The 24,355-nt window shown below is 33.1% G+C and overlaps 1 protein-coding gene across 1 annotated transcript; it reads left to right on the top strand.

The window, feature by feature from the left end:
• Positions 1 to 7,365: 7,365 nt before the first annotated feature.
• On the top strand, positions 7,366 to 23,503 carry LOC122501105 (V-type proton ATPase 16 kDa proteolipid subunit). The gene is made up of 3 exons (XM_043610377.1): positions 7,366 to 7,646; positions 16,468 to 16,657; positions 21,895 to 23,503. The coding sequence occupies exons 1-3, from the start codon at positions 7,568 to 7,570 to the stop codon at positions 22,097 to 22,099; spliced, it is 474 nt and encodes a 157-aa protein (XP_043466312.1). The 5' UTR covers positions 7,366 to 7,567; the 3' UTR covers positions 22,100 to 23,503.
• The last annotated feature ends 852 nt before the right edge of the window (positions 23,504 to 24,355 follow it).

The raw sequence follows: 24,355 nt of genomic DNA on the forward strand, positions 1-24,355 counted from the left end.
TTGGCAAAACGGATATCGACTAAAGGCCTAAGGGTGGAGTCCCATGACAACGTTTTGCGTTGCGTTGTAATGGGAGAGAAAAAGACGTAAATCTCTCATGGTAACGTACAAGAGTAAGAGAGTCAGTGACTTCAAACTTCTCCCTTACTCTCGTTGCTCCTGCCTGCGCAGGCAGGCAGCTTGCAGAGGTGTAACCGCAGCCTAAGGCTGGAGTCCCATGACAGCGTTTTGTAACTAGGCCATGAGTGTGAGACAGATACAGATATATGTTTGCTCTATTTGCACTCATTGCCTATAGTTACAAAACGCAACGCAAAACGCTGTCATGGGACTCCAGCCTAACGCAGAATAGATCTGTAACCGCAATCGTAAGCGTTACCGTAAGAATGAGTTAGAGAAGGATAAACAATATACCTATCCTTCTTTAACTCATTCTTACGGTAACGCTTACGATTGCGGTTCCGGTTACAGATCTATTCTGCGTTGGCCTTTACGATACCCAAGGACTGTCGCTTTAAGCTGCAGTTACACCTCTGCAGACACAAGAACGAGCGTTGCACGAGACGTGTCAGCTTAAAGTCGCTTCTCCAATGGGCACGACGGACATAGACGTGGAACGTTGACGTGCTGACGTCACAATGCTATTCAAATGGGTGACGTCAGCACGGCACGTTAGACGTCCACGTCTGACGTGCCCATTGGAGAAGCGACTTTAAGGCGAGAACAGAATAGCCTACGTGAACGTGTAACGTGCTGACGTCACAATGTTAAGTCGGTTCTACAATGGGCACGTCGGACGTGGACGTCTGACGTGCCGTGCTGACGTCACCCATTTGAATAGCATGGGTGACGTCAGCACGGCACGTCAGACGACCACGTCCGACGTGCCCATTGTAGAACCGACTTAACATTGTGACGTCAGCACGTTACACGTTCACGTAGGCTATTCTGTTCTCGCCTTAAAGCTGCTTCTTAAGGCCTAAGCACAATAGATTCGCGAAAGTCGTTCGCGAACGCAAAGCATGAGTTAGAAAAGGACAGAGATATATTTGTGTCCTTGTCTATCTCATGCGTCTCGTTCGCGAACGACTTTCGCGAACCTATTGTGCGTTGGAGGATGTACAATTATATGAGAGGGAGACTATAACTATAGTTCTAGGTAAAAGGTGCAGATGTCGCCGTCATAGAAGCTAAACAAATTTGCGTTTAAGCGCATGCGTTTACTTTGAATTTTAAAACATGATTTTTTATTTTCAGGATTATAATACCAAAGATTTACCTGTGATATTTTTAATAACTTATTGCTTTTTATAAAGTACAAGCTTTTTTAATTAAAAGCTACATATTTAATTTAAGAAAAATTTAAAGATTTGGCTGTGATATTTTTCACAACTTATTAGTTTTTATAAAATACAAGCTTTTTATTAAAAGCTACATATTTACAACAATTTCTATAAATATATACATTGCCTTTGTGGATATTAAAAAAGTAAAATTATTCAATTTTTGATCTTTAAAATGATTTTAAACCTATTATTGTACATTAATGTTGACTTTTTTTTAAATATTTTGTATATATGTAATATACATTTGTTATCCAGACACCACTATGTTTAAAAAACTGTATCAATTTAATATGGGTAACTTACATTATTCATTTGTATATTAACACAATTTAAATGACTGTGCAATTTACTGTTTTTTCGAATTAAGCAAAAATAAAAAGATTATTTGGACACAAAAACATTGTTATACTTTATAAAGGTAAAAGAAGCAGAATCAATTATTATTAATTCATCAGAATAAAAAATCATGTTTTAAAATTCAAAGTAAACGCATGCGCTTAACCGCAAATTTGTTTAGCTGTAAAGGCGCTAGCACAGCTCCTACTGCCTGCCTGCCTGCCTGCAGGTTGACATGGTAACACATAGGAGTAAGAGAGTAAGAAAATTCAAATTAAATGTTTTTTCTCTCTCACTCTTATGGCGCCTGCCTGTGCAGGCAGGCAGGCAGTGAGGTGAGAGTGTACCTTTACGAGCACATATGGGTTTTAATACGCAAACTCAAGTGCTCTGATATGATTCGTTGAGTTCAACTTTGGCTAAATCCTTAAGAGGAACCGGGAATTACAAATAATAAAAACAATAATATTCCGTTAAAACGGAGGGAAAAACCTTACAACAAGAAAGAATCAATCAATAATTAATAAAATTAATTATTGATGGATATCAGACTTCTTGTGAGTAAACCCGATAAATTTATTAAATCAAAGTTCAATAATACAAAATCGACTAAGGAAACTTAGAAGCAACCTTTCTAGTCAAACGTCAACTAAAATCTAACTTGTAGTTATAGTCAATTGGAGTTGGTCTCCGCTGTTAGTCCAGGTTGGGGGAAATGCGCATGTTCAAAGTGACGCGTATCCCCCACTATACACTTTATGCACTTCACCAATACTAATACTGTTTCATACGTCACACCTGTCGGTGTTGATACACACACATTCGTCATAGCTTTATTATTCCTATCCTTATCATATTATAGTTATTTTAATTATTCAGTTTATATACAATTAATAAACTAATAGTAATATTTACATTTATAATAAGTATATTTACTCTTGTATTCGATGCTCACATACGTGTTACAACTATAATAAATATTATATAAATAAATTATACAATGCTGATGATCATGATAGTTATAACAAATTCATTGTTTAACTATAACTCTTAAAGGTAATTTATTTACAAGTGTTAATTCACTACTAGTAATATTATAATAGTTGATTAAATTTTAGATTGATAGAAATAATGAAATATAGAAATTACGATTATTTATAAAAAGTAGTTGAGCGATTAACAATTCTAAAAAGTAATGAAAACTGGGTTTTTCCAGTACGTGACAATTTTGAAGTTAAAAGGATAGAAAGTTTTTAGGTGTACCATTTCGGTAGTATTACCTGAACAAAGGATCTGGTCTATAAAAGTAAGCTGTTCTAATTTTATGACTTCTTAAAGGAGTATACTTTTTGGGTATTTTTCAATTGTACCTATAGTGTTAGAAAAACATATTGGTTTGGAAGGAAATCGAAGAGTTTAGATTTTATTAAAACATCTGTTTCTTAATCCAGATTATCTTTATGATGTTTTAGAAATATTTTGAGTTTCTTAAAGTACAATTACTCATTCTTTGGAATGTTTAAAATAACATCCGCTAAAACATGAAAATGTGTTTAGGTACTTTATTATACTATATTCTTTAGTCGTTCTCAGTCTCAGGTTTATATTTCGAAATATGTATTTTATACTTTTGTTTTAATAAATTTAATTAAGCCGCGACTTAAAAATCGCGATTCGATTAATCTCGAAATGTGATTCGAGCGAGATAGTAGTCGCTCGTCACATAGCTTCTATGACAGCGACATCTGCACCTTTTACCTAGAACTATAGTTATAGTCTCCCTTTATTTAGTGGAAGTGCCCCCACAGTGCCTGTTTCTGCTAATGTCGTTTTAGCTTGTGAAACATAGGAACACGTTCGATGGTCATAGAGATATTATAAATAGAGTGGGGAAGGTATAGGCGGCAGCGTGTGGGGGAAGTGTCCTGCCATAAACAGAATGGGTTGGAGGGAGAAAGAAGATTTAACACCAGTATCTGTCCTTCAGGGTGCGATCCCATGTGAGCAGAATACGTCGACCGAAAGCAGAAAATCATGAGTGCAAAAGAGTGTCATGCATAAAGCATAATAAATTCGTCAGATTATTAAATATAAATTATACACTGAAAAAATGTTGAGTACCGTGCAATCCCAATCGTCGGAAAGTGGGGGAACTATAGTTTGGATGTGCTACGTTCTCAATTCGGGAAATCTACGTTCGCATGTCGGTGGCGCTGAACACCCAAGATTTGAGACTCAAAACCTTGGGGCATTCGTACATTTTCGGTCTACTTGAAACGGCACGTCACCCAAGATTTTTTCCGTGTATACAATGAATCGACCAAACCAAAAAGGACAACAGATTTCCTGGAAAGAATTAGGGTTTGAACGTCAAAAAACAGAATAAAAAGGAAAGTCTATTTTGAAATGCTTGTTTTCAAAATATGAATTATTATTTTATAATTCATGATTCTTTAAATGTTTAAAAGCGCATGATGAAGATGATTTTGACAGGTTTATGACGGGACAGTATATTGTATAGGTTATGTTTACGAATTCTATTTGTACCACTTGTACAAAAATTTAGATAAATAAGTAATAAATAAATAACTCAATCATAATTTGTATATTCAAAATACATTTATTTATATAACAACATATAATCTTCATTCAAATTTACCTGTAGGTTCTTAACCTCTCTTCGGATGTATTAGAGAAGGTTTGTTTGCATCCTTGATAAAAATCTACACTTTTCCCATTTTCCTTTTGTGATATAAATGATAGTTTTTTCTAAAAGTTTTGACGCGGCCTTGCACCTTTAACCATTTTTTAAATGCAACTTGTTGGGACACAGAATCAAGAAGACTATATACAGGAGAGCAAACTTCGTTCCAATAAGGTAGTTCAAGTTGGGTGGGGGAAATCCAATATGTCTGCCATCAGCTGATTTACCGGAGGACAAACAATGCATTGAATCCAATGGGACAAATCAGTTTTTTAACCATAACTTTTTAAATATTCATTTTTGAACCATAGTGTAATGGAAAATTATTCTTTATTTATCGAAATCTATTTTTTAAAACAATAAAACCAAAAAATTAAATTTTATTGTTTTAAAAAATAGATTTTGATAAATAAAGAATAATTTTCCATTACACTATGGTTCAAAAATGAATATTTAAAAAGTTATGGTTAAAAAACTGGTTTGTCCCATTGAATTCAATGCATTGTTTGTCCTCCGGTAAATCAGCTGATGTCAGCCATATTGGATTTCTCCCACCCAACTTGAACTACCTTATTGTATAGAGAGTTACGGGCTGTTTTACGGGAACAAGGATGGCGTGGAGTGAGTTGCGCCAGAAATGAATTTTGGGTTCTGCACATACTAATGACATATATCAGCTGATGTAGCAGACAGCTTGCGTGCGCAGAGCCCAAATTCACTTTTGGCGCAACTCATTTCACGCAAACCCTGTTCCCGTAAAACGGCCCCACCACAAACCTATAGTTGCTTCTCCTGTATATAGTCTTCTTGCACAGAATCAAGAAATAGTCAACGGCAATCATGTCAACAATTCAGCCATTTTGAAAAAGTAAATAACGTATAAAACTGAGCACGTAAATTACTGACGTAATATACTGTAAAAAACTATGTAATTTACGTCAGGTAAATTACGTATGCAACCCTGGTTATAAATAATACCTAAAAAATATTTTATTACATTAAAATTGTCAATTTAAATTAATTTCGTTCATTTTTATTTCTTATTTTAAATTTTTTATTTAGTAACAATCACTTTATCGAACCAATGAACCAGCGAACCATCGAACGTGTTCCCATGTTTCACACAAGCTAAAACGACATTAGCAGAAACAGGTTTCCTCTCTTTGCCTCGTGGCGCGTAGGCGCTTCCGTAGCTTCTACAACAACTTTTTTTTCATCGACACGAACAAGATGCACTGTGAGGCTGCGGTTACACCTGTGCAGGCTGCCTGCCTGCGCAGGCAGGAGCAACGAGAGTAAGGGAGAAGTTTGAAGTCACTGACTCTCTTACTCTTGTACGTTACCATGACAACCTGCAGGCAGGCAGGCTGCCTGCAGAGGTGTAACCGCAGCCTTAAAACTATGCAAAATAGTTGCGCGCGCATCGTTTTCACGCTCATGTCGATGAAAAAAAAGTTGTTGTAGAAGCAGCTTAAGGGTACAGTCACACGATCTCATGCAAAACTTATGCATGTAGGTTGCCATGGTAGCGTTCAAGAGTGAGAGAGATAGGAAATTAATTCTATCTCTCTCACTCTTGAACGCTACTATGGCAACCTGCATGCATAAGTTTTGCATGAGAAGGTCTGAACGCTCCCTACAGCCTTTCTCCAATGGGTTCCCAAAACTCTGCGTTTGTCTGCGAATGACTGCGTAGCGTTGATTTTGTGCCCTTTCTCCAATATGTTCCTAAAACTCTGCGTCTGCGTCGGTTGCTATAGCAACACATGCTAAAATCAACGCAACGCAGTCATTCGCAGACAAACGCAGAGTTTTGGGAACTTATTGAGGCCTTTCTCCAATAAGGCCTTTCTCCAATAGGTTTTAAAAAGTGTGCGAATGACTGCGTTGCGTTGATTTTAGCATGTGTTGCTATAGCAACCGACGCAGACGCAGTCATTCGCACGCTTTTTAAAACCTATTGGAGAAAGGCCTTTACATGCTTGCGTTCGAACGCTGCGTCTCGTCCAAGCACTCACCAAAAAATTTGGCAGTGTGTATGCGCCTTCAGGTTACGATCATTCCGCGACTTTCGGAAAAGCAATTCACGTCTTTCTCTCTCCTATGACAGTGGCATAAGTTTGTCTCACTTTACATTTTCCGTTTTTGGAAATGTAAGAAAATATGGGGTGTTTTCGACGTCGTTGGTCGTACCGGTCAGTTGCCACAAAAAGGTGCTTATTTGAGACTATTTAGGTTAAACCGGTTAAACTAAATAGTCTCAAATAAACAGTTTGAGCACCTTTATGTGGCAACTGACCGGTACGACCGACGACGTCGAAAACACCCCATGGAGTGAGACAAACTTAGGCTGAGGCCGCAGTCCCATGGCAGCGTTTTGCGTTGCGTCGTAATGGGAGAGAAAAAGACGCAAATATACGTTTGCTGCATTCTCTCCCATTACGACGCAACGCAAAACGCTGTCATGGGACTCCAGCCTGAAGTCCCATGACAGCGTTTTGCGTTGCGTTTTGTAACTAGGCAATGAGTGTGAGAGAGATACAGATATATGTTTGCTCTATTTGCACTCATAGCCTAGTTACAAAACGCAAAACGCTACCATGGGACTCCAGCCTTAAGCCACTAAGAATTCTCTTGATTTCCATTGATTACGAGTTCCTATTGGCTAAACTTGAAATCGGTTCTACAATGAGCACGGTCGTTCACGATAGTATCGTGAACGACCGTGCTCATTGTAGAACCGACTTGATATAGATATAGAAAAGGACTGAGATATATTTGTGCACTTTTCCTTCTCATACTTGTCGTTCACGAAGAAAAACTTTTCCAAGCATACTTTGCGTTGGCCTTTATGCTGTTAGCTCTATACGAAACACACTGAAACAGGCATTCTGTTTGGTGAAAATTGTCAGAGTTGATAGGGAACAACCAATCAGAGTTTGATTTATAAATTTGCCCTTCTCCAGTCATACGACACTCTTGTCCGTCATCACATGACCCTCTTCGTAATTGTATGTTCGAGCCATACTTAGCAGAGGCACGAGACGTATTAGTTTAGTAAAGTGAAGACGGTATAGAACCATTTCAAGTCTCACTAGTTAACAGTTCTTTGTAAATAATTCTTTTTTATCTCTTATTAATCATTCAAATCGTTTGACACGAATCCATTACAATATTCACAATGAGTTTAGAAGAAGGAAACCCCATTTATGGACCCTTTTTCGGAGTCATGGGCGCTGCCTCTGCCATCATATTTTCTGGTGAGTTTTATTTATTCTTTGTATTTTATTTCACTATTGAATTTCATTCCTTCGCCAAATCTATGTTACCACCGGAACTTTTTCTATGAAACACCAATTTTTGCTTTTTTGTTATCTGAAAAATTATGTCTCGTCTTTAATCAAGTTGCATATATCGATTTCTTGTAATTTTATCTCGAGTACGATATGTTAAAATTTCACCTTAAGGGTATGTCAAAGTCGATGCGGTTTTCCCATTAAAGCGCAATGTAAAAATTCAATCAATCCTCCTTAAAAATTGCTAAATTTTATAGCATAGGAAAATTTATGATTACAAAATACAAGGCCACCGTGTCCCGTGCTCGAGTCTCGTGACACTAGGCTGATACTACTCTCCTTTCAGTTTTTCGTCTTTTAACATTTTTTTCAATTAAATCTCACTTGACTAATGAAACATTTTAAATGAATTGAAATTATTTTACGAATTTAAAAGTTTTATCAAAAGGAAAAGTAACTTTTCTTTAATTTCTTTTAAAAATATACGAAAGTAGAATCGAACTTCTTAGGTGTGCCCGGGTTAATTCTTTATCAATCGACCGTCGAAATATTAGCGGGTATGATCGTGCGAATAAGATAGTATTAAGTAGAACATTTTAGATATATATATATTATGTTAGAGCGGTAAATTATATAGGTATATTCGTACGTATGTACAAAAGAAGCATGTCGATACAGAATCAGAGGTAAGTGGTTTTATAAAGTTTAATAAAATGGTGACTACAATTTAAAAAATCTCATATGTAAGACCATAAGTGGAAGTGTGCGATATAGTTAGTGATCACCATCATCATCTATAAGTTATCTTGTATTTTTTGACAGTTGATTTGCGCCATGTGATTGTCCATGACGTCAGTATGTCACGTGCTCTGCATGTAAAATTTTTACAGTCATTTTTACCTCAAAATACATGTTCTATTCAACTTAAAATTTATCAAAATCATGGCATTTTGATCAAATTTAGCCATTTGAACAAAATTTTTTCTCAACTTGAAAAGTATTTCTTGAGAAAAATTGGTGAGATTTTTTATTTACAGGGCACGTGATCCGGCTACGTAACATACAATCACATGACCTTAAAATTCTCTAAGCGGATTTCAAAAAATAGGGCGTAAACAAAGTTTTATTAACTTTTTTCAATTAAATGCAATAATGATGGAAATAATTTTCATTTCATTTCTAACAAAATATGAAGGAAATAAATAAATTAAAATTCGATTTTTTTCACAAAATTTTTTCTTTTTTTCCTAAAAGGTTTATGCCAAAAAGTTGTGTTAAACATGTGATTTATATTTCAATATTAAAAATGTAAATAAAAAATTACGTAATGATCTTCCAAGTGTAGTTTTTTATTTTTAAAGCACGCATTAATACTTCTTTTCTCCTATTAAAATCTGTTAATAGTAGCATATTTATAACATTATGCATAATTAAAGAAAGGCTTAGTATAAGTCAGAGAAATTTTAAAATAATTAGAAACAAGTTGTAAATCCAGATGTTCATTACATGAACATTTTGCTTCCTCTTTATGATCAGCAAAAAAAATTTGCTTTCTCGTGGAGGAAGCGTTAACGATAAGTCTATTTCATTTTTAAATCATTTTTAATACAATTTAACATTTATAAGATAAAGTTCATTCGTCTTAATAGAAAGAATAAAATTCTCTTATACAGTAATATGAATGTAAATAAACAAAAAAATTTTTAGTAAAAAAGTGAATTTTTCAACTTTAATTGTAATTAATTCTATAATTTTCTGAGAATTTTTTAAAGTCTATCAATCCATTTCGAGATATTTTTATGATAAATATACCTGGCAAATTTTAGCCAAATTCGTTAAAACCTCTTCGAGTTATCGTGTTCACAAAAATCGTGATCCACACACACACACACACACATCCGGACAATTGTTCAGGGTCTTATATAACATAGTCCCATATAGAAGAAAATTTGTTAAAAATAAATATAAGTTAAATTATATAAATAGTAACAGTGATAATATATCAATTAGATGTATAATTTTTTTCATTTCAAAAAATAAATGTGAAATTTATTAATTAAAGTGAGTCATAAATAATGAATTTTAAATTTTTTGTCATTTTTCCAGTTAAATTATAAATCTTCTTTTATTTAGTCTAAATATTTTAAATTAGTATAATTGATTTTTTCTAAATTTATTTTATTATCATTCATGGAAAATCCAATGTGACATTTTTTTAATAAATTGACTTTTCAACTTTTGGACGCTTACTCCTTAATTCAATTGATATTGATAAAGATAATAAAATGTACATAGGAAATAAAAATATTTATTAGGGGAGAGTCTCCAGTTGTGAGACGGGTTTTATTTTTGACCCGTAAATTGTAAACGGGTAAACGAAATTGTAAATAAAATACACCGTTCGAAAGGTAACAGAAATACGCAACTTTTATTAAAAGAAAGTATAGTGTTCGATGAACTCAAAAAATTTTCCGAGCACATCGCTTTTTTCAAAAAAAAAAACTGTCTCCAGTTGTGAGACACTCATTAAAAATTGCTAAAATTTAATAAGTTTGACATAAAACGTTATGTTTAGTAGAAATAATTAAATATATTAATAATATATATTATTATATACTAAATAATAATATTTATTTGCCAAAATATGACTATCAAATAAACACAATTTAATAGCTTCAACAAGAGCATTAAAATTGATTTCTTCTGAATCAATTGACTTTTTTCCACTTGACATGCCCAAATACTAGAAAAAAAATCAAAACAACATTTAAATAGTATGCCTGCAAAGTCGTATTGTTTATGCTGCCCAGATGGGTGTTGACACCGTCTCACAACTGGTGATATGCTGTGTCTCACACCCAGAAATTGGTGCTATTTTGAAAAAGGAAAATTAAATTATTTTCAACCGTAGATTGGAACAATGCAATATTGCATCACAAAATATAAGGAAAACACTAAACGAAAATCCATTACATTTACCTTTTCCAATTAATTAACTAGGAAAAAAAGTACTTTGCATTTATTGAAAAAACGCTTTTTAGTCGATTATCACACAGTGATGGTATTTAACAATAACAGTTTATATATCCGCTTCGGCGTACACGAAAAAGTTGGCTCATATAAAAAGAAATGTTTTTATATAAACCAATCGGCTTTTTAATATTGCATGTTAAAAAAAATTGACTGTCTCACAACTGGAGGTGTCTCACAACTGGAGACTCTCCCCTACATATTTTATTATGAACAACTATTATTTATTAGTGTAGGATCTTGAGCGCGCTAACAAAAAAGTTCATAATTATTAAAATTTTTGCTTGAAACAGTTTTTTCTTTTTGACCCAGGTGTGATTTTTTGGTCGGCCCATAGTTGGGCCAACTTTTACAAAGTCGGTACAACTTCTCGTGCCAGAGGTTGGGCCAACCATACAGATGATAACGGTTCGCCGTCTAATGGCGACGATGGTTGGCCCGACAACTCATAAGGAAGTTGGCCCAACTTACAATGCATATGTTGTGCCAACTATACATTTCAATGCACGGAGAGAAAAAAAAGTGAGCCGTTTGATTTGGCAAGAGAGCGCTGTTTTCCCTTTATAAAGCGCAGCAGTTGCGCCGCAAACGTCGAACGGTTATACTTTTTGAGGAGTATCGGTTCTCTTCTCCACACAAATAGAGCCGCTTACTTTCCAAAAAGTGTACCCGCTTTTCCCAAAAAGGAGAACCGTTCTCCCCTCGAGAGTAAGCAGCGTGCTTAACCTCAAGTTGAACGGCTGTTTCGCATTTAACGCAACCGCTCTACCGACAGGTAGAGCCGCTTACTTTTTTTTCTCTCCGTGTGGTTGGTCCAAAGACTGACGCCAAAGTTTGCACAACTTTAGATGCGTAAGTTGGGCCAACCACAATTTTCAAAGTTTGGTCAACTTCAACAGCCAAAGGTAAAAAATTATTAAAAAACTAAATTATTTAAACAATTAACAGGTTATTATTAGCGGGAACGTCAGATATAACCTTTACCTATTATTATTAAACACAATCTCATACATACATTTTCGAAAATATCTAACGCTCGCTGGGATCGAACCCCTAACATAACGCACCGAAGACTTATACACTGACCACTACGCTACGCTTACATGGGAGTACATAACGCAAAATGTATATTAAAGCTGCAACAGTCGGGCCAACCGTGGCCCAGAGTTCGGCCAACCAAGAAAGTTTAAGTCATTTAAACTGCATTTGACAAAGTTTTGCCAACCGTTGGGCCAACCGTTGCCCAGAGTTCGGCCGACCAAAATAGTGTAAGTCAATTAAACTGCGTTTCACATAGTTTTGCCAACCGTCGGGCCAACCGTGGCCCAGAGTTCGGCCGACCAAGAAAGTTTAAGTCATTTAAACTGCATTTGACAAAGTTTTGCCAACCGTCGGGCCAACCGTGGCCCAGAGTTTGGCCGACCAAAATAATGTAAGTCAATTAAACTGCGTTTCACAAAGTTTTGCCAACCGTCGGGCCAACCGTGGCCCAGAGTTTGGCCGACCAAACAACTATAAGTCAATTATACTGCTTTTCTTGAGTTTTGCCAACCGTCGGGCCAGAGTTCGGCCAACCGAAACTGAAAGTCTTTTGAACGACGTTTTGATGAGTTGTGCCAACCTTTGTCGCCAAAGTTGGCCCGACGGTTGGTTAAACTCTGCATTTAATGGTTGGCTTGCAAATTCGGGCCAACTGTGGGCACTTGTACTTGCCAAAGTTGGGCAAACTCTGGCAACCAAAACTTCGCTTGCCAAAGTTAGGCCAACCTTGGGCCAACCTTCAAACTCTAGCGGCCAACCTAAATTCGCACCTGGGGATATTCAATTTTTAATAAATACATATTCGTTAAGGTATTTGTCGCGTAAATTCGTTTTCGACAGAATTTTTTTAAATTTCACATAATTATTCTTTGGATATTTATCTACAAAATAAGGCCTATTAAAATAAAATTGACCGTCTGTAAGTCTCAAAAAATGAAATCAAAGTTTCGATTTTTAACATGTACGGTATAGGAAAACCATATGAAAACCACAGATTTTTAATTTTTGCACTTATACTAATCGACAGATTTTTTAGAAAAACTAAAGTTTTATTTATTGAACCAAAATGAACTTTTATAAAAAAAATGAAAATTTTTCACCGTCTTGTTTAAAAGATATTTAACATCAAACTTGAAAAATTATTTTAACATTTACTGTAAATGACAGGTGAATTTGTAAACGTGGCAATAGCGCTTGTTAAATACTACAGCTTGTCTGCTACTTTTGGCGCGAAATTTTAAAGACGGCCATACGCCAAACTTGCGACGTTGCCACGATCGTTTTTGCATGCGAGAGGTTATGAATATACTTTGAGAACATCTGTGTGTCAAACTGTACGTCGGCAAAAGTTTTTCGGAAACTCGCATTCATAATCGTTTCATAAGTACAGTCAACGGATACAAACTTTTGACAGTGACCAGTCGCGCGACAAATACCTCAAGTTCTTGTTTATAAAATTAAATATTTTCATCCAGAACATGTTTATTTATTCAAATAAACAATTATTTTTTATGACAAGTAAAGATTTTCTAACGTGTAAAAGTTATTTTGATAAATTTGGAATTTCAGGATTAATTTGCAAAAAGAATCGTCAATTCTTGTCAAGGTTATGCAATTTTGAAAATTGTACACAGAGAGAACTGTGTTACGAATTATGGACAAGACATGTTGGTTCGCTTTTCGCATAGACGTCTGTACCTAATTTTGCAAAGGCCGGTGCTAACTTTGCCCAGCTTGTGCCTTGTGCCCACTTGTGCCACAGTTGCTCAAATCCATGAAAAATCAGCATGGATTTCTTGCAACTTACGCATGGTGGTGTGTATGCGTTTTTAGTACGTCCTACTCATGCGCTAAAAGCAACAGATTTCTCTCCGTGTAGATATAATTTTAATTATTTGTTTATTTTAAAGTTAAATTTATAAATAAATTTTTTTAAATTAAGGCCATTTATTGAACCATTATGACGTCACAGTTTGTGTAAAGCATGTTTTCTAAAACTGTGACTTCATAATGGTTCGAATACTCTTAAAGTATTAAAAAATAAAGAAACTTATTAATTACTAAAATTAATTTAATGTTAATTACAAATAAAAATCTTCAAAATATACATATAGGTTTTAATAAGTAAAGTCAGTGAAATTGAGACGTTATATGCATTTCTTACATATACATTTTTATAAGTTTTTATTCATTTCTCTTAAATTTTCATGACTTCCTGTAAAAGAAGTTTTGTCAGGGAAATTCGTTGTTATGTCAGTAAAATGTCAGGGAAATTGATAAAGTCAATCTTGCGGCCACCCTGGTCAATACTTGGGTGCCCAGCGCCATCAACATAAAAACGTACTTTTCTGAATGAAGATCGTAACGAGAGTTACTCAACTTTCGGACGTCGCCAGGGAATCAAGATTTTTTCAGTACATTACCTTTGTATCATGAAAAAACGATATTTGTCTCTATTAATTTGCTTAGATGTCCCTTCCATTTAAAAAGTAATTAACAACCGTGATGAAGGATAAGAAAATTAGAAAAGTATAATTAAATAACAACTTCAGAAAGACCGGAGTATTAAAAGCATTTTAAATTAGAAGTACTTAGGAATGCTTGATTTGATCGGCAATTATTTTAAAGACAGGCAGAGTAAATTGCTTCTTGAAACTTTCATTGTCTAGTTAGTTGCTTCTAAATATGTTACGAAGTCATTAATCAAAATTTCCCTTCTAAATATTATCTATAATTATTTTTTATCGTTATTTAAAAATAATTCACAAAACTATAGAGAAGTAAACATTAGTTTACGCAATTTTAATTTATTTTAATGTTATCTAAATCTAAACAGCAATTTTATATCACACTGAGAGACCTTTTGGACTGTAGCGGAACAACGTATGTGATAGCAGCTCCACTATGGTTTTGGTGCGCTGCGATACAATTTTGGGCGCGTGACTGTCCAAAATGTTGGTATGCAGCTCTCCGAAGTAGTGGGGATGCCGCCATTGGTTTGCAGCTAAACAACTTTTGGACTGTCACGCGCCCAAGATTTTACCGCAGCAACCCAAAAGTATAGTCCTGTAGCGTACCACCAAAATGGTCAGTAGCAGCCTATCGGAAAGTCTACTGCTGACCCAAAGGTCTCTCAGTGCACCCATATGCAAAAAATTCAAGAGCAGTTGATTTCACTTTTAATAACAGTTAACTATATTTAAGATGCTTAACTACACTGGAATTCCCAAGAGAGTCACTCGCAGAGTCTTATGTGACTCTCTTGGAGAGTAACCTTGACCTTTCGAAAATGTATTTTTACTTATTTTTACTTATATTAAAAAAGTTATTTATTAAATTGTTTATTTACGATAAGTGGGCTAACAAGAAAAAAAATTTTCTTGCTTAAAATATTTACAAACTTATTAATATGCCAATGAAAAGCAAAGAGTAGAACTGAAGATCAAAATTTGTTGTATAATATATTATATTTGATCACTTCTTCAAGTCCACGAAGTATAACCTTAATTTCTTATGAAGAAAATAAAAGTTAAAATTATTTTGTTAATAACTGTTTGCGTTATCAAATTATCAATAAATTGCTATTGTTTAATTGTTTAAAGCTTAAATTTTCTTATAAATTCTAATTGACAGATAAGCTTTAAATAAAGAGAATGAGACAAGAAAATTGATTTTCATTCGGCTGAAATTGTAGAAATTGTCCCGCATGATTTTTCTCTAAATTATATTTGACGGAATAGTTATTTTTTGACATAAAATTATTTATAGTGAGTTCTCGCCAGTCGTTCAATTCTCTAAAATTTTCGAAACTATAAAACTCACGAGTCGTTGGGACACTGATCGCGTTGAACGACTCGCGACTTTAAACGATTTGGCATAATTTTTATTTGACATTTTTGTTACATAAATTGTCTTGTAAACTTCCTATCTTTAAAAAGTAATGGCAAGCGCTATCTTCTCCATTTTGTCGACTGGTAGAAACTATAATAATAAGCACATCATTACTTTAGGAATGAGAAGTTTGCAAAAAGTTTATGTAAACAAAATTTTATGTCAAGTGAACTTTACATTTAAAGAATTTCATGTCGATTGACGTTTATGTCAAATTCATTTTTCTTCAAATTAATTTTATGTTAAATGATTTTTTGCTAAATAATTATTATGAAAAATAAGATTTGGGGAATATTCATGCGGATCTAACAATTCAATTTAAAGTAAACGATGTTTTTAGTTGACAAATGCATTTGATCATAAACTGTTTATTCCATTTGGTCCACCTTTGTCACACTTATATAAAGGGCCACAAAAGGTATATTTTTCAGAAATATCAAAAGTCATTTTTTCAGTACCACACAGAGAGAAAAAAAGAGACTTGCCTGATTTGGCATGATAGCTCTGTTTTCTCCATATAAAAATCAGCTATCGGCAGGTAAAGCAGTTCTTTTTCTTTTCTCTCCGTGCATCTGTAACAATACTGACAACAAAGCATGAGAACAATACTCTCCAAATTGGTTGATTGTTATTTATATTATTATTATTTTTTTGTATCTCTGCCACAAATTGCTAATAATGAGTTTGAGAAACTTGTTACACACCTAGAAGCTAAAGAAATACTTGCTTCTCTTCATAATCCTGAAAGTTGTTTAATTTCGTTTTGTCCAGACGTTATACATATGCAAGTTTCTAAATAAAAAATATCTTATCTTTTCTAAAGCTTTGGGAGCTGCATATGGCACAGCAAAGTCAGGAACCGGTATTGCAGCCATGTCTGTAATGAGACCGGAACTTATTATGAAGTCCATCATTCCTGTTGTCATGGCGGGTATTATTGCCATCTACGGTCTGGTCGTAGCGGTTCTCATTGCGGGAAGCCTTGAAGCACCTAGTAATTATACTCTTTACAAGTAAGTACATATTTTTTACGTATTATTCATTCATTATACACTGAAAGAAATTTTTAGCTGAAATACTACTGAAAGAGAGCACGTATGTTCTCTTATCAAACGAAGTTTATCTTAACACTGAGGTAGGTTTAGCACAGCATCTGAACTCTGACGTACAACAATCGCGCGAAATGAGGGTCAGATATTGTTCCTTGACTTTATTCAGGTGCTGAGCTAAAATCGAACGGCATCTGTGCTAAAAGTTCAGTATCTGTACCCCAGAGTGCAAAGACTGTACCACAGCGGGACAGAATCGGAAACTTGCGCAATACAGAATCAGTGTGATCTAATCTTCAATTGTAAGAGTCTAATACCGAAAAAGCGAAAATCATCTGCAATCGTAGTATTGCAGATTTGGTGATTTTCGTATAAAGTTCACGTGGCATTGTTGTGACTGAAGTATCCCTGTAATAAGGGACGAATTTAAGTGGATTGGTACTTTTATGCCCTTTAATTCCAAACTAATCCCGTTTTCATGCGCAATCGTAATGAATTCCTTTTACTGTTATTAAGTTGTTCGCTTCTATCCAATTCAATTCTCTATAACCACGAGACCAGAGAAAACAAACAGTAAAAGGTATTCATTACGATTGCGGACAAAAACGGAATTGGTTTGGAATTTAAGGGCAAAAAAGTGACAATCCACTTCAATTGAGGGGCCGGATGTAGCAACTGCCGCTACGCGCTGTCGCACTGGTATTGTCCTTTTCGACACCCCTTATTACTGGAATAATATTTTTACAAAAAAAGCAAATATATTATACTTCTTAAGCATACACGGAAAAACTTTTTTCAAGAGTTATTTAGAAACTTATTCAAGAACTCAGGATATGGAAAAGAAACAAGAAATGCTACAAAACCGTAGATAGAAATATTATTTTAAGCTGTTCGGGGATAACTGTAGTAAATTTCTGGACTACTTGTTGAATTTTCTTGAAAAAGTCCTGAACTGGTTTAAGAATTGAAAAATGTGAAATTAACGAAAAAAATTTGCCCGCGTGAGTAGTCGAACTTGAGACCTCGAGATTTTAAGAAAGATCTCTCCGCCTTATGCCACTCAGCTGTGGACGCGTTACGATATTATAGCTTTAAATCATATTTGAAGCGCTTAAAGCCAACAGGCGCTGTATACCTATTGGTTACTCTACGTCTTCTTTCTTAAATAGTTCGGGACTTTTTCAGCGCGCAGTCACTGAAGTATTCAGTCGCAGCGTTAAGAACAATTATTTCCAAGCCATTAGAAAAACACCTGAAAATTCTTTAATGAATATTGAACTTTTCTAAAAAAAGTTCTAAATTTTTTTCCAGATCCTGAGTTCTTGAATAAGTTTCGTAATAACTCTTAAAAAAAGTTTTTCCGTGTAGTCCCTAATCATACATACATACAACACTTAAATTAAATTAATTTAATTTATTAACATTACGTTTGAGTGAATTCTGTGCCAAAATTATTTTTGCAATCCACGACTGTGTCACGATAATATATAAAGTTAACAAAAAAAATTGTGCAAGATAATTCTTTTTTAATATTCAGTGCAAGACAATTTTAATTCAAATTTGCGTGCAATATAATAACACGTGAAGTTGCGGACAATATAATTCTATCAAAAATGTTAATGCAAGACAATTCCACTCAACCCCAAAATAATAAAAACCTTCAAAAATACTTTAAACTCATAGTTTTGCTTTTAGTGGTTATGTGAAATATAGAGAAGCAATTTTTGTTAAACATTAGAATCATAAAAGCATTTATATAAGATTTTTATAATAATAAATTTTTGAATTAATTTTCTTGAATTTTTTGATATATTATTGAAACAATATTTAAAAGAAATCTAAAAAATTAATTAATTAAATAAGTTTATTGCAATGAATTTTTAAGTGATTACTTAAAAAGGCATGTATTTTAAACAATTTATGTTACTACTGAGAAAAATGTTATTAGATTTAATTGTAAATTAATTGTTTGCATTAATAAATATTGGAATTTTTAGATCAGAAATTTAGTTACAAGTAAACAGAAACAAAATTTTTTTCTAGTTAATATTAATTTAATATTTCAAAAAATTCAAGTAAATTAATTCAATAATTTATTATAAAAATCTTATATAAATGCTTTTATGATTCTAATGTTTAGCAAAACTATGAGTTTAAAGTATTTTTGAAGGTTCTTATTATTTAGGGGTTGAGTGGGCATTTATTTACGTTGTGTCAAAATTTAGAATTGTCTTGCATTAAGGTACTACTACACTTTAGAAGGCTCTTAAAAGACTAAATTTTAAAAAAAAATTTTTTAGGTCTTTTATTATAAATATTTAAAAAACTTTTTTGCCTATATTAGTACATATTTGGAGAATAAAAATTGTTTGTTTTTAATTTTTATTTAATATCATAATCTGCAGACAGCATTCAGATCGAAACTCCAAAAAGTTAGTTGTCCAATTGCGGACAGTTTATCTCAAGATTGACAAATCGGAAACAAAAAATCCAAATTGCTTTTTAAAAAGGAAGGTGTTTGGCATAGAAATCTACCACCATTAATGAGAAAAGGACTAAAATAAAAAAATAGCAGATGTTTCAATAATTTTTGTCAAAATACACTATGTTTTTCAGTATTTTTCTAGTCTGCAAAAATGTTTGTTTTTAAAATTTTTTGACCATTTTCTGGTAAATTCTCACACAGGATATGCTAACAAACAAAACGAGTTATTATTTATTAAAATCGGTTCAGTAGATTCAGAGATAAACTGTCCGTAATTTGAGAAAACGTTATTTTGAGAAAAACGCGTTTAAATTTATATGTATTATCGTTAGAGGCCATCCATAAATTACCTAAAATTCTTTTGCACATTGAAACCCCACCATTTTTAGGGTTCCGTACACCTACGGTGTATCGGCGGAACCCTATTGGTGAGACTCTGTTGTCCGTAGCCGAATCGTGTCCCCCCCCCCTAGCGGCTAAACTATTTGACCTAAAGAGCTCAAATTTGGTTCAGATATGTATTTTCACTCGTAGATTACAGGAAAAATATAGCGAATGTGATTGGACGTGATGGGCATAGCGTTGTCAAGGAAATAACAAGATTTTTGGCCAAAAATGCATAAAAAGTGACCATTCCCCCCCCCTTAACTTCTAAACTATTCGACATGGAGAGCTGAAATTTTGCATGCTGGTGTATTTTTACTCGAATATTACAGGAAAAATATAGAGAACTTGATATGTAATGATGGCCATAGCGTTGTCAAGGAAAAACTAAAAAATTTTTTAAAAAAATTTTGTTTTCCCTAACTTTTACATTATTTGACCTAATGAGCTGGAAATTGGTATCCTGGTGTATTATTACAGTCTGACGACAAAAAATTTATTTAAGAAACTTTTTTTTTAAAAAATTTTTTTTAATTTTTTTTTCAAAAAAAAAAATTTTTTTAATTTTTTTTAGTTTAAACACGTGGCATTAAATATTTTAAGGAAGAGTGAAATTTTAAGAGAATAAATGAGAGATTGTTTTCTGACTTTAATTTCTTAACTAAAAATAAAAAAAAATTGGACAAGTGCGAGTTGTACTCGCACTGCAATGGCGGATTCCGTACACAAATATTAAAACAATACTTGCAACATTTATCGGTAATTAGTAGAATTAAAATAAACAATTAAAAAAATATATTAAAATCATTTGATAAGAAGAAATAACTAAAAAAAATTAAAGTATTGTATATCTAATATTGTAAACAATAATAAGCAGAGGAACAAAATTTTCAAAATTATAGTTCCTCTGCTCTTATTATTGTTTACAATATTAGATATATACAATAATTTAATTTTTTTAGTTATTCTTTTTTATCAAATGATTTTAATATATTTTTTTAATTGTTTATTTTAATTCTACCAATTACCGATAAATGTTGCAAGTATTGTTTTAATATTTGTGTACGGAACCCGCCATTGCAGTGCGAGTACAACTCGCACTTGTCCAATTTTTTTTTATTTCAGACACTGTTACATACATTAGCACCAATGTTTCTACTGGTCGTAACAAAAAGCTGGACCCCACCATCCCCTTAAAGACTTACTTAATTTGTCAATGACTTTTTACATTAATTGAATATTTTTTGATAAATTTACTTTTATTTTTTACAATTGGTTATAAATACTTTAGGAGGTGTTTTCTGAAGTCATAAGGAGTTAAAAAATACAATAAAAAAAAAATAAAATTTTTTTAAATTCTAAAGTGTAGCAGTACCTTAACATTTTTGATAGAATTATAAGGTAGTTCAAGTTGGGTGGGGGAAATCCAATATGGCTGACATCAGCTGATTTACCGGAGGACAAACAATGCATTGAATTCAATGGGACAAATCAGTTTTTTAACCATAACTTTTTAAATATTCATTTTTGAACCATAGTGTAATGGAAAATTATTCTTTATTTATCGAAATCTATTTTTTAAAACAATAAAACCAAAAAATTAAATTTTATTGTTTTAAAAAATAGATTTCGATAAATAAAGAATAATTTTCCATTACACTATGGTTCAAAAATGAATATTTAAAAAGTTATGGTTAAAAAACTGGTTTGTCCCATTGAATTCAATGCATTGTTTGTCCTCCGGTAAATCAGCTGATGTCAGCCATATTGGATTTCCCCCACCCAACTTGAACTACCTTATACAGTCCGCAACTTCACGTGTTATTATATTGCACGCAAATTTGAATTAGAATTGTCTTGCACTTGTTTTTTAATTAGAATTATCTTGCACTGACATTTATGTTAGCATTTTATGAACGGAAGGCGTCGAAATGCCGTCAACTGGAAAAAATACTCAATGCAAATATAGTTAGCTGCGAGTATCTACAGATGTTCAGTAACATGTTCTTCTAAAACCAGACCTTTAATTTGATTAGCTTAGCGTATAAGATTTTTTTGGTAACACAAGGCCTAAATCACTAAATAATTTGATTAACAATTAAAAAACAAAATGTAAATTATGCCCTTTTTCAGCTCATACCTGCGTTCCCTAAAACTTTCCGTTTTTTTTATTTGCATGCTTGTGTTCGATTGCTGAGTTTTGCATTAAGCATTGAGTGTAATAAAGATGGAAGTATATGTCTGTTCTTCTCAAAACGCAGCGTTCGAATTCAGGCATGTGAGCACAGCCTTAGGTTTTGTACATAAGATTAACATTAAAAAATGGTTTTAGGGGATTCATCCATCTTGGTGCAGGCCTTTCAGTCGGTTTCTCCGGATTAGCTGCTGGCTTTGCCATTGGAATTGTAGGCGACGCTGGAGTAAGGGGTACTGCTCAGCAACCTCGTCTCTTCGTTGGGATGATCCTGATTCTCATTTTCGCTGAAGTCTTGGGTCTTTATGGTTTAATCGTTGCTATTTACTTGTACACTAAGTAGAATTTTAAAAATTATAATTCCATTATTAACAGAAAGTTCAAAATCATGATTTGCTAGTAAAATTTTAAACAATTACAGAATATGCAATCGCAATATATTCACAATATTTTAATGTTTGATAATTTTTTTTAACGAGTCCCGTTGCATAATGTTTTATTTTCAAATACTGTTACTTCATAAACCGTGTTACTTTTATTTACTATACATCATTTACTATCAATCATAATTTTGAACACTCCAAAAAATCAGATTCGTATATATTAATTCGTACAGCTCCGACACTCGCAAAATTTGAGTAATTATTTATACCCGTAGAGGCAAGAGGCAAATTGAAAGATTTGTCGAATTATTATAAAGATCGTTTTTTATTTGCGCGAAAATCATCTTACTCCTCGAATAGGACTATTTCTTATAATTTTTTGGCAGTATAATCTGCGTGGACATACAGAAACTCGTGTCGAGCATTTTGTTAAACGATTTCCAAGGAAGGAATGTTCAAACAACACAGTCCACCTCGGAATAGGTAGAAAATTACTTCAGCAGATACACAAGGAGATAGAGTACTATATCACACATATATGTATACCATGCCAAACTTTTCTCCTTCATTGTACAATAATTATTTCTAATATTATTTGAATTTAATTTGATATTTAAATATCAATTTAATGAATCGGCTCTACTGAGTGTATAAAGTAGTATTAAAAAATAAATGAATACATTACAGTGAATATGTAAATATCTCTGGAACAATTTGAGTCGAATATGAAAAAACAAATTTTCTCGGATAATACTTAAGTCAATTTGAGAGAATATCGAGTGAAGTGAGATTATTTATGCCCATGTGTGACTTGTGATAAAAAGTGATTTTGTCAAAACAAAAAAAACATACTGCTGAGGTTGGCGAGACTGAATCTTGGAGACATTTTACTTTATTTCATTCACAAACCGATACATATAGTTCAATGTTATAGAAATACTTTCAATTAGAGAAATATTGGGCTGCACATAACAAAGAATATTTGAGTAACGCATTTTCATTATACGATAGCGAATTCTAGTGAATGTGAGTTTTATTCCTCAGATACAAAACGGGAAATAATATGTAAAGTAACGATATTTTAAAACAATGTATACATTCCATAGTATCTTTATTTACCATGAAACAAACAAACGTTTTCAATTCCACAATCTCAAAGTTGATATTAATATAGTATTACAAACATTTTTAAGCCGCGTGAGTTGCCTGGGAGCTGGCGATTCACTCCGCTTTGCTTAATAAGAGTTGTGAAATTGAGAACAGACTGTTCGTTTAATAGATCGTATTGGTTCTGCAAAATTTCTTACTAAAAGTTATCATTTTAGAAGTCATTTAAGAATTAAAGTTTATTTAATTGGATCGCATTAAAGTCTGTTACCTATTTTTCCCCTCTGTCTCCTTTTCTCCTCAAAACATTAAAATCTGCTTTATTTTTCTTTTTCAAAGAGAGTAATTTAATTTACGTCTTTTGTATAGTTTCGATGTGAAGAAATAGTAAGCTTCGGAACAAGGTGTCAGCGCGACACCGCGTATCCGACCATACTTTTCTTTATGAATGCATCTCAAAATGGCCGACCGAAGTATTTTGTCCACACCCAACTGTGAGCAAAATGTTTTGCGCGTCGGTTGTCGGCCATTTTGAATGACTGCTAATGATTGCTACGCTAAATAAGCGTTTCACATGCCTGGACAAAGAAACAGTTATAATGTGTTAAATCAGATTATTCTAATTAACGGGGTTATTGCAAACAAAAATTTAATTAAATGGGCTTTAGTTTTCAGTAGATAGGATGATATTCAATTCAGTCAATTGATACAACGCATAAATTATAATAAGAAATTTCATGTCAAAGAATTGCATAATTCTTCGTTTTTTAATTTTCTCATTTTTTTTAATAAAATGTTTTCATTAGTTTACTTTTGCAACTGATAGACTTCATAATTGATTTTATTAAAAGTACCAGGATTTTGTTTTGCTTTAACTATGAGAGAAGAAAAGTGGAAAACAGCTATTTTACTGATACACCAGAGCGTTGTTGAACGAAATGTTTTGCTATAAAATCATTATTGGTCAATATTTATTAATCTATTTTTACTCTAAATTTAAAGTCTTCTATTTTACACATACTTGTGTTTTTCCATTTAATCACATTTGAAAAGAAAAAATGTTTTTCATTAATATTTATTTAAATTATTATTCTAAAATATAAAAAATT

Source organism: Leptopilina heterotoma, unplaced genomic scaffold, assembly GCF_015476425.1.
Source record: "Leptopilina heterotoma isolate Lh14 unplaced genomic scaffold, ASM1547642v1 Lhet_201, whole genome shotgun sequence".
NCBI lineage: Eukaryota > Metazoa > Arthropoda > Insecta > Hymenoptera > Figitidae > Leptopilina > Leptopilina heterotoma.